Source organism: Rhea pennata, chromosome 3 (assembly GCF_028389875.1).
Source record: "Rhea pennata isolate bPtePen1 chromosome 3, bPtePen1.pri, whole genome shotgun sequence".
Taxonomy (NCBI): Eukaryota; Metazoa; Chordata; class Aves; order Rheiformes; family Rheidae; genus Rhea; species Rhea pennata.
In genome coordinates, this window is record NC_084665.1 from 88351408 (window position 1) to 88364083 (window position 12676).

The following is a 12676-nucleotide window of genomic DNA, read 5'->3' on the forward strand; positions in this document are numbered from 1 at the left end:
CAGATTATCCAGGCTCTCTCTGCACAGCCATGTCCTCATAGGCAGCATTTACTGACCCTAACATCCCTCATGGCTCTCAGCAGGTGAGGTTGGAGTTGACTCCAGGTAGATGTATGGCAGTCAATCCTGCTGTGCCAGGCTGGATGCCAAGAGCCTGCAGATGAGAGCTTTTCCCAACCCAGCTCCATGACACAACACTGCTGCCTTGGTACACCATTTTATTCTTACAATCCGCTACCAGCCTCATGTGAGTGCCACGTGAAAAGAAGAGGTCAGTTTTGAAGGCATTACCAATTCCGGCAAGCAGCAGGATGAGGAAACCAATGAGAGTACATCCTCTCTATCGTCTCAGTTTTACAAAGGACAGCTCATTAGTTTTGTGCTTCTTGGATATCTTCAGTCCAAGCTAAGTCAGGTGCCTCTACTCCTGCCAGGGCAACCTCATAAAAGTGGCTTATATTCTGGAGTCCAGTCCCATTAGAAACACTTACAAGCCCAAATCTAGTCACATAGAGGAAGAGCAGCAAGATTTGTTTCTCTGCCTATGCTTCCCAGTGACTGCAGGTGTTGTAATCCTGTGTGCACAACTTGTTGTCTTTTTCTACTGTTGTTCTGTGGAGTTGGGGGATGTGTATTTTGCTCTGTATATTTGGGAATGTTGATGGATTCCAAGGTTATGTAAACTGAGTCTGGGCATCATGACAGTAAATGCAGTAAGAATAAATGCAGTAAATCACAACATTCAAAGAACTGTTACCTTCTATCTTGAGCAGCCAAATCAGGATCATTGGCTCACTGGAATAAATGTCACCGAATAAGAAGACCTTGGGTAGGAAAGGAAAGGTGACTTGCAGGACCAGAATAAGAACCACTTGCTGTAGAAGAGGTGGGAATGGGAAAAGATTGGGTGACTGATGGGATCAGACTGGAGAAAGGACTATAGCTGGTGGAAAGGAAAAAAAAAATATATGAGACCCCCTTTAGACTTTAAATTTCTAGTTGCCATAGACTGGAAAGCTTCTCGTGATACTTTTTATTATGATAGTTCAGCGGCCAACCTTGAAAGATTTTGCAAAAATTTGCAGATAAAAGAAAGGTCATGATCTCCATTTTGGACTGTTTCTGAAATTAGTCTTTCACCAAAACTGAGCCCAGACATCCCTTCAATCTTGAGGCCTGCTTAGGGGTGATGTATCTGATTTCATCTCATACATTTTTCATTCTCCGGCTGAAATGAGCAAGGTACCCATTTACGGCTGGATCAACCTCATACCTCACGGTATGTAGGATGACACCTTAAGTATGCACAGGGTGAAGTATATGAACATGAGATGATGTGTATCTGTTAATGCCTATGGAGAATTTACAGAGTCACTGAGGCCATGAGATAGTTTTGTATTCAGCTATTGTGCCTTTTGGAGCTTCGTACTCCATAAACCAAGGCAGGGAAAGGTGGAGAGGTTGTTAAATCGCAAGGCACTTGTCTCATTTGGCTCTCTGTGAAATTACAAGCATTGTAGCTGAGCCAGCACTGAAGGTAGGGTCCAGCTCCAGATTAAGACTACTAGATTTAGGTAAATGTGTGCTAAGTGTCTAAATTTCCACTAAAGTCAGTAAAAGTCTAGTCAGTGGAGACAAGAGATGAGTTTAGAACATCAGAAGTGGACTAGGCTCCATTCAATTAAACATAAGCATCCAGATGCCCTAATATAGCATCATAGAATCAGTAAGGTTGGAAGGGACCTCTGGAGATGCATCTAGTCCAACCTCCCTGCTCAGCAGGGTCACCTAGAGCATGTTAGACAGGGTGGCATCCAGGAGGGCCTTGAAGATCTCCACAGAAGGAGACTCCACAACCTCTCTGGGCAACCTGTGCCAGTGCTCCGTCACTCTCACAGGAAAGAAATTCCCCCTCACGTTCAGGTGGAACTTCCTGTGCTTCAATTTCTGCCCATTGCCTCTTGTCCTGTCACACGGGACAACTGAAAAGAGTTTGTCCCCATCCCCTTGACACCCTCCCTTCAGGTACTTGTACACACTGATAAGATCTCCCCTCAGTCTTCTCTTCCCCAGGCTGAAGAGGCCCAGCTCTTGCAGCTGTTCCTCATAGGGCAGATGCTCCAGCCCTCTAATCATCTTTGTAGCCCCTACTCTGGGCTCTCTGCAGTAGCTCCATGTCTCTCTTTTACAGGGGAGCCCAGAACTGGACACAGTACTCGAGATGAGGCCTCATTGGGGCTGAGTAGAGGGGCAGGATCACCTCCCTCCACCTGCTGGCAACTGTCTTCCAAATGCAGCCCATGCTGCCATATGCCTTCTTGGCCACAAGGGCACATTGCTAGCTCTTAGTCAACTTGTCATCCACCAGCACTCCCAGGTCCTTCTCTGCAGAGCTGCTCTCCAGAAGATCAGCCCCCAGCTTGTACTGGTGCCTAGGGTTATTTTTCCCTGCACTTGCCCTTGTTGAACCTCAGGAGGTTCCTCTCTGCCCAGCTCTCCAGCCTGGCCAGGTCTCTCTGAATGGCAGCACAGCCCTCTGGTGTATCAGCCACTCCTCCCAGCTTGGGATCATCAGCAAATTTTCTGAGGAGGCACTCTGTCCGTTCATCCAGGTCATTGGTGAAGAAGTTGAACAGGATGTGACCCAGTACTGAGCTGTGGGGGACTCCACTAGCCACAGGCCTCCAATGAGGCTCCACACCACTGATGACGCCCCTCTGATCTCTGCCTTTCAGCCAGTTCTCAGTCCACCTCCCTGTCCACTCATCTAACCGACACTTCCTGAGCTTCTCTAGGAGGATGATATGGGAGAGAGTGTCAAAAGCCTTGCTGAAGTCAAGGCAGACAATGTCCACTGCTCTCCCCTCATCCACCCAGCCAGTCATTCCATCAGAGAAGGCTATCAGATTGGTTCAGCAAGATTTCCCCTTGGTGAATCCATGCAGGCTATTCCTGATCACCTTCTTTTCCTCCATATGCCTGGAGATGACATCCAGAATGAGCTGTTCCATCCCGTTTGCAGGGATGGAGGTGAGGCTGACCAGCCTATAGTTGCCTGGGTCCTCCTTCTTGCCCTTCTTGAAGACTGGAGTGACATTGGTTTTCTTCCAGTCCTCAGGTACCTCTCCAGTTCTCCATGACTTTTCAACCCACTATATCCCACCTTATCTGTGACTGCATCCCTCAAAAGGCTGCAGGTTGCCCATGAGTCCTATGTCATATCTACCAGCCCTATGGGGATGGATTAAGATACCTCAGGGATCTTGGGTGGCACTAGACATGTATGTGTGAGCAAATGAGTCAGGGCCCCAGAGGCCTAGTATGCTAAATCACTTTTTAGGATCCACTGACTGCATTGACTAATTTTCCATTGATTATAGTGGGAGCTTAAAAACTAAGAGCTTGGTTCAGTTGGCTAAACAAAGGTAGTTAATGTGATTTAAATGCTCTAGGATATTTTGCCTGCTTTGCTGCTTTAGGGAAGTTCAGATCCCCAATATTTTGTATGTATGCCAGCCTCAACTGGGCATCTCAGACCCCTAACAGTGCCCCAAATGGCCTGTAGGCAGCTGATTCAAGCACACAGGTAGACACACCTCAGTTCATGTCTTAATCTGACATTCTTCCTCGGTGTTTGTGGAGTAAAGACTTGCATGCTAATGAAATTGCTAGGAAAAACACCACTGATGTGTCGGGCTCTCATATGTGACTCAAGTTACCCTTTCCACATCAAAAAAAAAAAAAAAAAAACAAAAAAAAAAAACATTGCTATGATTCAGCTCCTATGTTACATTCCTGGGGTGAGTCTTGAGTGCTTTCCAAGTGCTAGGCAATTTTAAGTGTCGGAGTCTTTCAATTGCTTTAACTTTCAATTTAAGAGCCCTAAGGCAGCAGTTTTATTTGTTACAACTCAAGAGGAAACGATCAAGATTTTGGACCATTTATAAAGGTGTAGTTGGTGCATTGGGTTCTGCCTTCCCTCACCCCCATACGTAATGATTACCTTTTCCAGTGGATAACATATGCGTCCTTTTAGTTACTGTGATGTTCAGCCAGGCTTGGGAAGTTCAGTGTCTTTACTACTACTTTTTTTTTTTTTTTTTTTTTTTTGTATTTGGCAACTCGAGGAAGATGATGTTGAAATTCAGTTGTAAAGAAATAGTGAAAAAGTCAACATTGCTCAGGAGGTAAGAAAATTCCAAACACTTGACGCTCATATCTACAATCTAAGTCTGTACTGGGCCTTGTTCCTTTTCTTTATTCCCCTCAACAAAAGAGAGGGGGAAGAGCAGCAGCAGTAATTAGTACAGAATGTGAACGGCATAGCACTAAATAGCTTATGATCCCAGCTGGCACTAACTAGTGAAGTTTGAAGGAATTAATTGGCTGTGTGTAGGCCTTTCGTTTGTTGAGTCAATGGCTATCCCTGTCTGTCTAGATCACTATTATTACTAGCCATTCAAAGTAATGACATTTACACTGGCATCCTCATGCTAATGCAGGGAGGGAATACCGCAAAATCCTGAGCAAGTTTTATTTTTCACCAGAGAGGGTTGTCTTACCTTCTCAGGGGGTATCAGCCAGAATTCAGGGGCAATAGAGGTTGCAGCAGTAGTGGAAAGTGTGGACATGTTTGTTGTGAGGTGAAAACAGAGCCTCTGCTATTGGTGTAAAAGTCAAGGGATAGAGTAATTCTGCTAACAGTGAGGATTTAAGAGCTGCGTTTTCTGTGCAGTTAGTTCTGGCTGTAATAACGCATGGAACAAATAAGAATCCTGCTTGCATTTCTAATTTGAAATAGTTCTGTATAAAATTCGTAGTTATTAAAAAGAAAAGTTTAGGGGGACACATACTTTCGGTTTGGTTTTGTTTTTATACAGATTAGAAAAGCTTGTCTGTCCCTTTTCGGAGACACCTCAGGTGAGATCTCTCTCACCTTAACTGCCTTAAAGTATAGCGTCTTGTCTGCACCTCCTCTGTGTAGACAAGGAGGACAAGCCATGTGGGATGAATTGCTTTCTGAAGGCCGTTCTCTGCCCCTACTGCCCACAGCAGGAGCCTGGACTCTGCTAGTCCCAACCCATACTCTTAGGCAGCTCTAAAGCAGATCAGATGAATCCCACCTGTGGCCCAGTCACCAGCGCTTGTAAAGTGACCTGTAGCTTTACTGTGATTAGCGCTAGATGAGAATCTTGCCCTACAGTGATGTAAAACATCGCTAGCGTCTTATTACAGCAATACGCTGGTGTAGTTATTCATTGTCTCCATGCCAAAGGGTTTTTTTTTTAGTTGATAACTAACTGAGGAGAGGGAAAGCGGCAATAAAAATTATGTGCGTGGTGAAGGAAATGAGACTGACTCACTTCCACTCTCTCTCTTTCTTTCACTTTTTTAATCCTATGCAATGCTGCACATGGCAGAATTGGGATTATTCTGGTTTTCCTGACAGCAGCCTTTGGACTGCTGTGTTGATATTTTTATTTTCAATCCCCTTTCCTTTATGAATCTGTTTCTATTTATTTTCCTATTTCCCTTCAGCTACTTCTGCCTGGCAGATTTAAGATGATTCGATTTCATTCCCACTCAAACTGCAAGCACATTTCCTGCTCACAAATAATTATATTTTGAAAGTGGAGAGAGGGAGGAATAACTCAGTTTTGGAATTAAGAAAACAAGGGAAAATTCAGCATGTGAAAGACCTGTTTTTGTAGTGAAACTGTGGTGTCTTTCAGAGGAATCTACAGGCTGTTTTTGTTTTCAGCCCCTGGTTGAAGCTTGAGGGAAAATCAGATGACACTAAGTTTATGTTTACTGTCCAAAGGGTATGAAGGGGAACTCAAATAGTTTTCTGTCATTAGTTAGCAGTCAGTAAACAAGGTAGTCCACATCACCGTGTCCAAGGTCAGTGTTTATGTGCGTAAGCAAAAGTTGGGGGGGCTTTTGGCAGTGTTTGTCTGGGATTTCTTGCTGTTTCATATTGACCCATAAAATAACGCATTACAAAGCTGTGTCTGGGCTCCAGTTTCACAGGTGGGACAGAAGGGCAATGTTTAGGGCATGAAAGCACGCAAAAGCACACAGTAGGGGTCTGTACTGAATTTCCCATGGCCCAGGCTTGGAGATAAATCAATCAAAGACAAAACAGCACAAGGAAATGCAAGCTCATAAACAGGGCAGTGTGCTGGTTGTTGGCATGTCTGGTTGTACGGGAGAACGTGTGACTGTGGATGCCCAAGTCAGTGTATTTGTGTGTTTGTGTGTATGTGTCCTTAGCAAACTGTTCTGCGTAAACAGGCTAAACTCTCAAATGAAAATACCTTCTTTTATTGCTAATCTGTGCTGTTACTTTCTTTATCTCTGAGTGATTGAAGTGCACCGTTTGAGGCTGATAACCATGTTGTAAATATCAAAGGAACCTTTTCAACCAGAATCTTTTGCTTGGCTGGAGAAATTAAGTGTATTTTCTTTGGTAGTCTGTGTACAGAATAGTCTCCTTGTTCAAAAGCAGTTGGATTGTACCAAGTCAGGGCAGAAATGCAAATATTTACTGCCATCTTCTGGACAGTGTGGGTATGACTCAAAAAAAGAAAGTAAGGACCAGTTCAGTTATTGTCTTCTCCATCTCCTTTGTCAAGTAATCACTATTTGATCACCAAAGGGGAGTCTACCCAAGAACATTATTGTCTTCACAGTCGTATTATCTGTCTCGTACTACAAGTGAAGCAGGATCTGCTGGGCGAGGTGGTCTCTCTAATTGGAGCAAGCTGACAGGTTTGGAAGAAAAAACGAACAGACGTGTTTCAGCACATTAGCCTTTCTGCAGGTTTCGAGAAAGTTTGTATTTATCATTCCAGCTTTTTGCTTTGCTTTGCTTCAGTACATAATCAATAAGAGTTTAAGACATGGTTAGAATTTCTGAAATCAAAACCTGATTGATTGTTCAGGGACAGTAGAAAAAAATATTTTACTGCAGATTTTAGACTATTTTTTTCAAGAAATGAAGCTCTGGTACTGTTCACTGTATACGAGTATTAAAATTTTAGAAAATACTGGTTTATTTCAACATGTATATTTTTAGGAGGGTAAAATATGTTTGTTCACACTACTCTGACCCATTCTTCTGATGTGGCACACTGCTTATTTGAAGTGCTGCCTATAAAACCTGTCCTAATTGTGATATGTTATTTTTCATGTACTTAAGGTGTTCAGTTGCATTTTTAACTTCACACCTAATCAAGCTTTCAGTCCTGCAGGCCATGCAGAGACAGATTTCCTGCTGCAGCATTAACTCATCCTTTGAAATTACTTTGAAATTAGTAGCAGGGAGCCACTTCACTGTTTCCAAAAGGCTGTGTCCCTTAGTGGATGGAGCCTCATTTTAATGAAAGGAGATCTTTTATTAGAGCTTCTTAGAAAGACCAAACTTCTACCTGGGATTCATCTGTATTGTTGGTTTCAGTATGATTACTCAGATCCTTACCAACTGATCCTCCACATGTGCCAAGAGGGAGTGGTAAAAACGTGCTCATTGTAAAACCTTTTATGTGTTGTTTATTTAGGAGATGGGAGCACAGCAAATAGTCCTTCCGCTCAGCATTGTTCAGCTTGCGTTCAGCAAGCAAAATATGACTCTGTGTTTGCTCTTGTCTTGTATTTGTTTGTTTTAGGTGAAACTTCCTTTTCCTGTTGATCAAATCACAGATCTTCCAAGGAATGATTTCCAGATGATGATAAAGATGCACAAGTTAACCTCAGAACAGCTAGAGTTTATCCACGATGTTCGTCGGCGTAGTAAGAACCGAATTGCAGCCCAGCGCTGCCGGAAGAGAAAACTGGACTGTATTCAGAACTTAGAATGTGAAATCCGCAAGTTGGTGAGTGGCACGCTGCCGCCTCGGCAGCTCCCGGCCAGCCGTCGGCTGGAGGGTCCGGCAAACTCTTCCTGCTCGGGGGTTCAGTTACTTTATGTGCAACTAAGTGAACCCACTAATACAAACATGTAATTGATAGAAGTATGTTAGTATGTGTATATAGAATAGAGATGGGAAATATGAAATTCCAGTGAGGTGAAGCTTAAATATTCCTTTATTTTGATATCTCAGAAGCATATGTTCGAGTGAGTCTGAAGCCTGAAGGGAAGCCTGTATCCCAGTTCTTTTTTTTTGCATGTTTTTCAGTGAGGAGGAAAGGCCCAATTTAATTTACCTAATCCACAATGGTACTTCCTTATCCAACCCCTGCTTAAATGCCCGACTGCCATCACAAGAATTTTTGACAGGATTCACAGAACCCTTAGGTGTAATGGGACCTCTGGAGATCATCTGGTCCAGCCTCTTCCTCTGGCAGGGCCAACTTCATCCCCACATTGAGATTTTCTTTCTCTGTGATGTGCTAGGGGGCAGCTCTTTGTTTTCAGGATGTTTCAGCTTGCTATGTCTTCTCTTCAGCTCTTTCATTCATTGAGGAAATGGCAAGAGAAATGAAAAAGCCAATGGTGCAAATATGTAGACAAGTGGGCATTCACTTGGTTTAGAGCAACAAGATGGCAAGGATATGCTCCTCCTTGCACCCACTGTCTTCTTCCCTCCCTCTCACCCTCATGGAGCAAACCCCACCATGATTCATGTGGTGGCTGTTGATTTGCTTCAACTTTACTTTACCAGCGTCTCTTGCAATAGTGTACTCCTAAGAGGACTGGGTAAAACACAGTCTGTTCATTGGCAAGAGCTCATAGGGAAGGGTCTTCTGTGTGCTGAGGTACTACTGCCCAGTGCTCTCACATTTTAGTCTAAGGAGGTGAGGTGACATAAGTGAGGCTAAATGGCTGCTCAGAAAACTCCTCTCCCTTTACTCAGGGTATGGACACCCCAGGTGTTACTTGTGTGGCTAAATTAAGATGTCCACAATATAGACACCTGCACTAGAGCTGGTCATCCTGGACAGGAGTCATCCTGGTCTCCTTTATAGTCAGTGAAGAAAGACTGATTCTTGTCAAGTCTTGTTTGTCTCATCCTACAACTAGGGAGATGAAGTACAGCCCAGAAGTGCCTGTTTCTCTCCATGACTAAACAAGATCACCTGGAGAGCTGTGTCAGATGTAGATATCTCAATTGTAGGCACTTTAGCTGAAAAGACTTCCATCCCTTCTGACAATGCCCCTGTGGTCTGAGGTCCCTGCTCCTCTTCCCCTTTCTTCCTCTGCCCATTGAGAAAGCAAGTTGGTACACAATAAAAAAGAGTCCTGAAACAAGGATCATGTCTTTTGCTATGAGCCTTCAGTCTACAGACTACCACCCACACACACCAACCGTGTGCCGAGGCCAGTGCTGGGATAGCTATATCCATCAGACGACATGACAAGTAGCTGGAGGCGGTCTTCTAAGCGTGGAGAAGAGAGGCAGCAGTGTAATTTCCTAGATAGGAATGACTCAACAGTGAGGTATACTGAAAAGATGGCTTAGCTGCTAGGTATCAGGTGTGCACGATACTGTCCGCGAAGGAAGTGCGCAGCTGGAGGAACACAGCACTGGAATTTCAGGATAGGTTGACACCTCTTGAGCGTTTGAAAGTCCTGAAAGCTTTCCAGGATAATTTCCAAAATAATGTAAGAGTCTCAGTTCAGCCACTATAAAAGGTGTGGGTGTGCAGCATGCAGGGCAGGAAGCTTTAATTTCACTGTACAGCATGGATTTAGGAGTCCAGCATTAAACTCTATCTCTGAATGTCCAAGAGTTTGAGTGATGAATGTATTTATTTGCATAGATTTAAAAAAAGGAGCCGAGGCTGATTTCCATGCCAACAGAGATTGTTTGCACAACCAGTTTCCATTAAAATTAAAGGTTATTTAGAGCCTTTCGCTTAAATGTTTATATACACATTTGAAATATGCTCATTGTAAGTTGAACACAGTGGGTATGGAAAATGGGGCACTTCTGGTTCTTGTGATAACAGGTTGAATGTTGAAAGTGACTTTTAAAGTAGGCTTCGTTTTACTTTGTTCCCTTCTCAAGCTGTAGCAAACAGTGTGAAAGAGGCAGGGATCTGTTGGAAGGAGCTGAGTTATCGACACCCCACAAATGGCACAAAGCTGTGCATGTCTGTTTCCCATCTGTAAAATAGAGGTGACACTGACCCCACAAGCTGGTTGGGAGGCTTAGACCATCAGTGCTTGTGAAGTCTTTGAATGCTGTGGTGCTGAAGCCCTGGGGAAAAAAAAAAGAAACAAAAATAAAAACATTTTTCGTAGTGGTGCTTGACTATTGCAAACAAACAAAACATCAGAGATAAACAAAATACTGAGTAACTGCTTCCTTCACTAAGTGTAATCTACAGCATGTGCTGTATGAGTCAGAGATTCTGCAGGGTGAAAAAGAGGTGCCCAGTTGAGGCTGTCAGGAGAAGCAGCCTCAGTCTTAGCTGCAGATATCCATCTCTCTGCACTGAACCAGTGTCTCAGCGGAGAAGAGTATGTGTCTCTTGTTCACCTTATGGGTGAGCTTTGGGTGTAGCACTCAAAGGGTTGGACCACCCTAAGGTTGTTCAGTTTGATACCTATATGCTTTACTTTAAAATTAGTTTGTGTTCATTTGGCTTATGGCATCCTGGGAAATGACCTTCATTATTTAAAACAGTTGACTGTGTATTAAAAAAAAAAATCAAGTCTCCTTTTCCCCGTAGCACATACGCATCCCTGAGAAATGAATACAAGGCGTATGAGTGACCTTGAGGGCCCCCTCCCCGCCAGCTTTCAGGAACTGAAAGTTCTTTGAGATGTAGGAGTCTTCAAAAGAAATTTGGAGAATTTCTAACTAGTAAGCTGTACTAGAGCAGGCAGCAATGTGGGATCTGGTGCAGCATTCTGGAAAAAGTGGCTGTGGAAGCAAAACAATCGTGAGATGCGTAAGAGTGTAAAGGGACAAAATTAAACAGGCTCATACAGCCTTAGCTTCGTCTCTCCAGCACTCCTGCGCTCTCCCCATACAAATTCTGCTTCAGGATCTTACTTTACTCTTAGGAAAACCAGCACTAGCAGTGAATTTCCAGTTGACTTAACATAATACATGGTCAGTGGAAATTCCTTTGTCATCTTTTGTCCACTTTGTGACCAGTAATTTCCAGTCTCCTTCATTATGTACTGGCACTAGAGTTTAAGGGGTTTTTCCTTTGTTGGGGTGGGGGGCAGTGAAAGACCCCCTTTCCCCACTGCCCTTACTTCCTGTAAGTCACGCATCTTCTTGACACAGATGGCTTTAGAGCTGACAGCGAGTGAAATGGTTGTATGCTCTGAGGTTGAGAGGTAATTTCTTCTGCCTGCCTTCCCTCACTCATCCATCACCCACTCACATTCCCTTTTTTTCCTGCAAACTCACAGCATATTCTCTTCCATAATTCATTATCTCAAGATGTATTTGAGCATCTGTTTATTTTTTTATTATTTTTATGCTTTCCTGATAGATTTATCAATATTTTAGCAGTTGGTGCTTTTCGTGTACACTGCTCTCTTTTTTTCTCTGTCATTTGCACAGCTGTATGTTTACAGTGCAGGCTTTGGACCCAATGATACTATCAGCTTTCCGCCACTCATAGTTGGAATATCTGAGTTGTGGAGTTCTCATACCACGGAAGCAGTGACAGTTTGGGTTTAGCAATGTCATTAGGTGAGGTACATAGCTGCAGTGCTTTCAGGGTCAGGTTAGCTCTGAATATAGCTCTAGTTCTGTGTGAAATCTGAAATACTCCCTTGAGCAATATGCCACCCTCTCTGGGAAAGGGACAGGGGAAACCGCAATGCAGCAGGACCATCCTGGTCATCCTGCACTGAGTCAGCCACTGTTTTTGGAGGCGTACTCTTGGCCTGGCTCTGGCTCTGTGCCCGACCGCTCCTGTCTGACACCTGAGCATGGGAGCGGCCCTGCAGAGATGTGAGCTTGTGCAATGGCAGAGCTCCTGAGCTGCCCCTAGCCTCGGTTATTCCCACAGCACCAGTCAGGGGTCTGTCCCCATGGCACACAACACTCCAGCTACCTTTGGGCCTTACTAGTCCAGACACTGCTGTGGACATGAAGTGGCTCTCTGCATTCACAACATAGCATGCTACAGCTAATACCTCCTCAATGAATGCTGCGGAAGGTGCTGCAGGTGGCAGCCAAATCTTGCCTGCTCAGCACTCGCCTAGAGCCTGTCTGAGACCAAGATGACTCTGGTTGGATATCTCTGTGCTGGGCCCCTTTTCATCACCCAAAACTTTAAGAAACATATGGATTCACAGCCAGGACTCAGTTGCACATGGACCAACTTGAGCTCCTTTTCCCAATCTTCAAAGTCCTTCACACAAGTAGTCCTAACAGACTTTCTCCCTTTTCGTCCTCACTGGCACTGTCCTGTCTCTCACCCTGTTCCCTCCAAGAGCAGTTCACTGACACAGTGAAACTCTTGATTGAAAATATTTGAGTTAGATGCTGGTGGGGAGGGGATATTTGTGAGCACAGGAGGGAGAGCTTTGCTTGATCAGAACAAAGGGAAAACGCCACTGAGTTTGTTGCACTGACTGTGAATGAAAAAGCCTGCCTACTTCTAGGGCTTTCATGTACATCTTCATAAAAATACATGATGAAGTAAAAAACAGACCTGAAAGTACTAGGACATTAGAAAATGAGTTATGGCACAGGCCTCAGAG

General features: G+C 44.1%; 1 protein-coding gene across 6 annotated transcripts in view; it reads left to right on the forward strand.

Annotated features, from left to right (window-relative positions):
• The window catches only part of BACH2 (BTB domain and CNC homolog 2), a 196826-nt gene that overhangs the window by 182727 nt on the left and 1423 nt on the right, over positions 1–12676 (forward strand). For all 6 annotated transcript variants that reach the window (XM_062572745.1, XM_062572746.1, XM_062572744.1 and 3 more), the window contains one exon: positions 7668–7874. In XM_062572745.1, coding sequence (XP_062428729.1) covers positions 7668–7874 — 207 coding nt within the window. The remainder of the gene's footprint in view (positions 1–7667; positions 7875–12676) is intronic.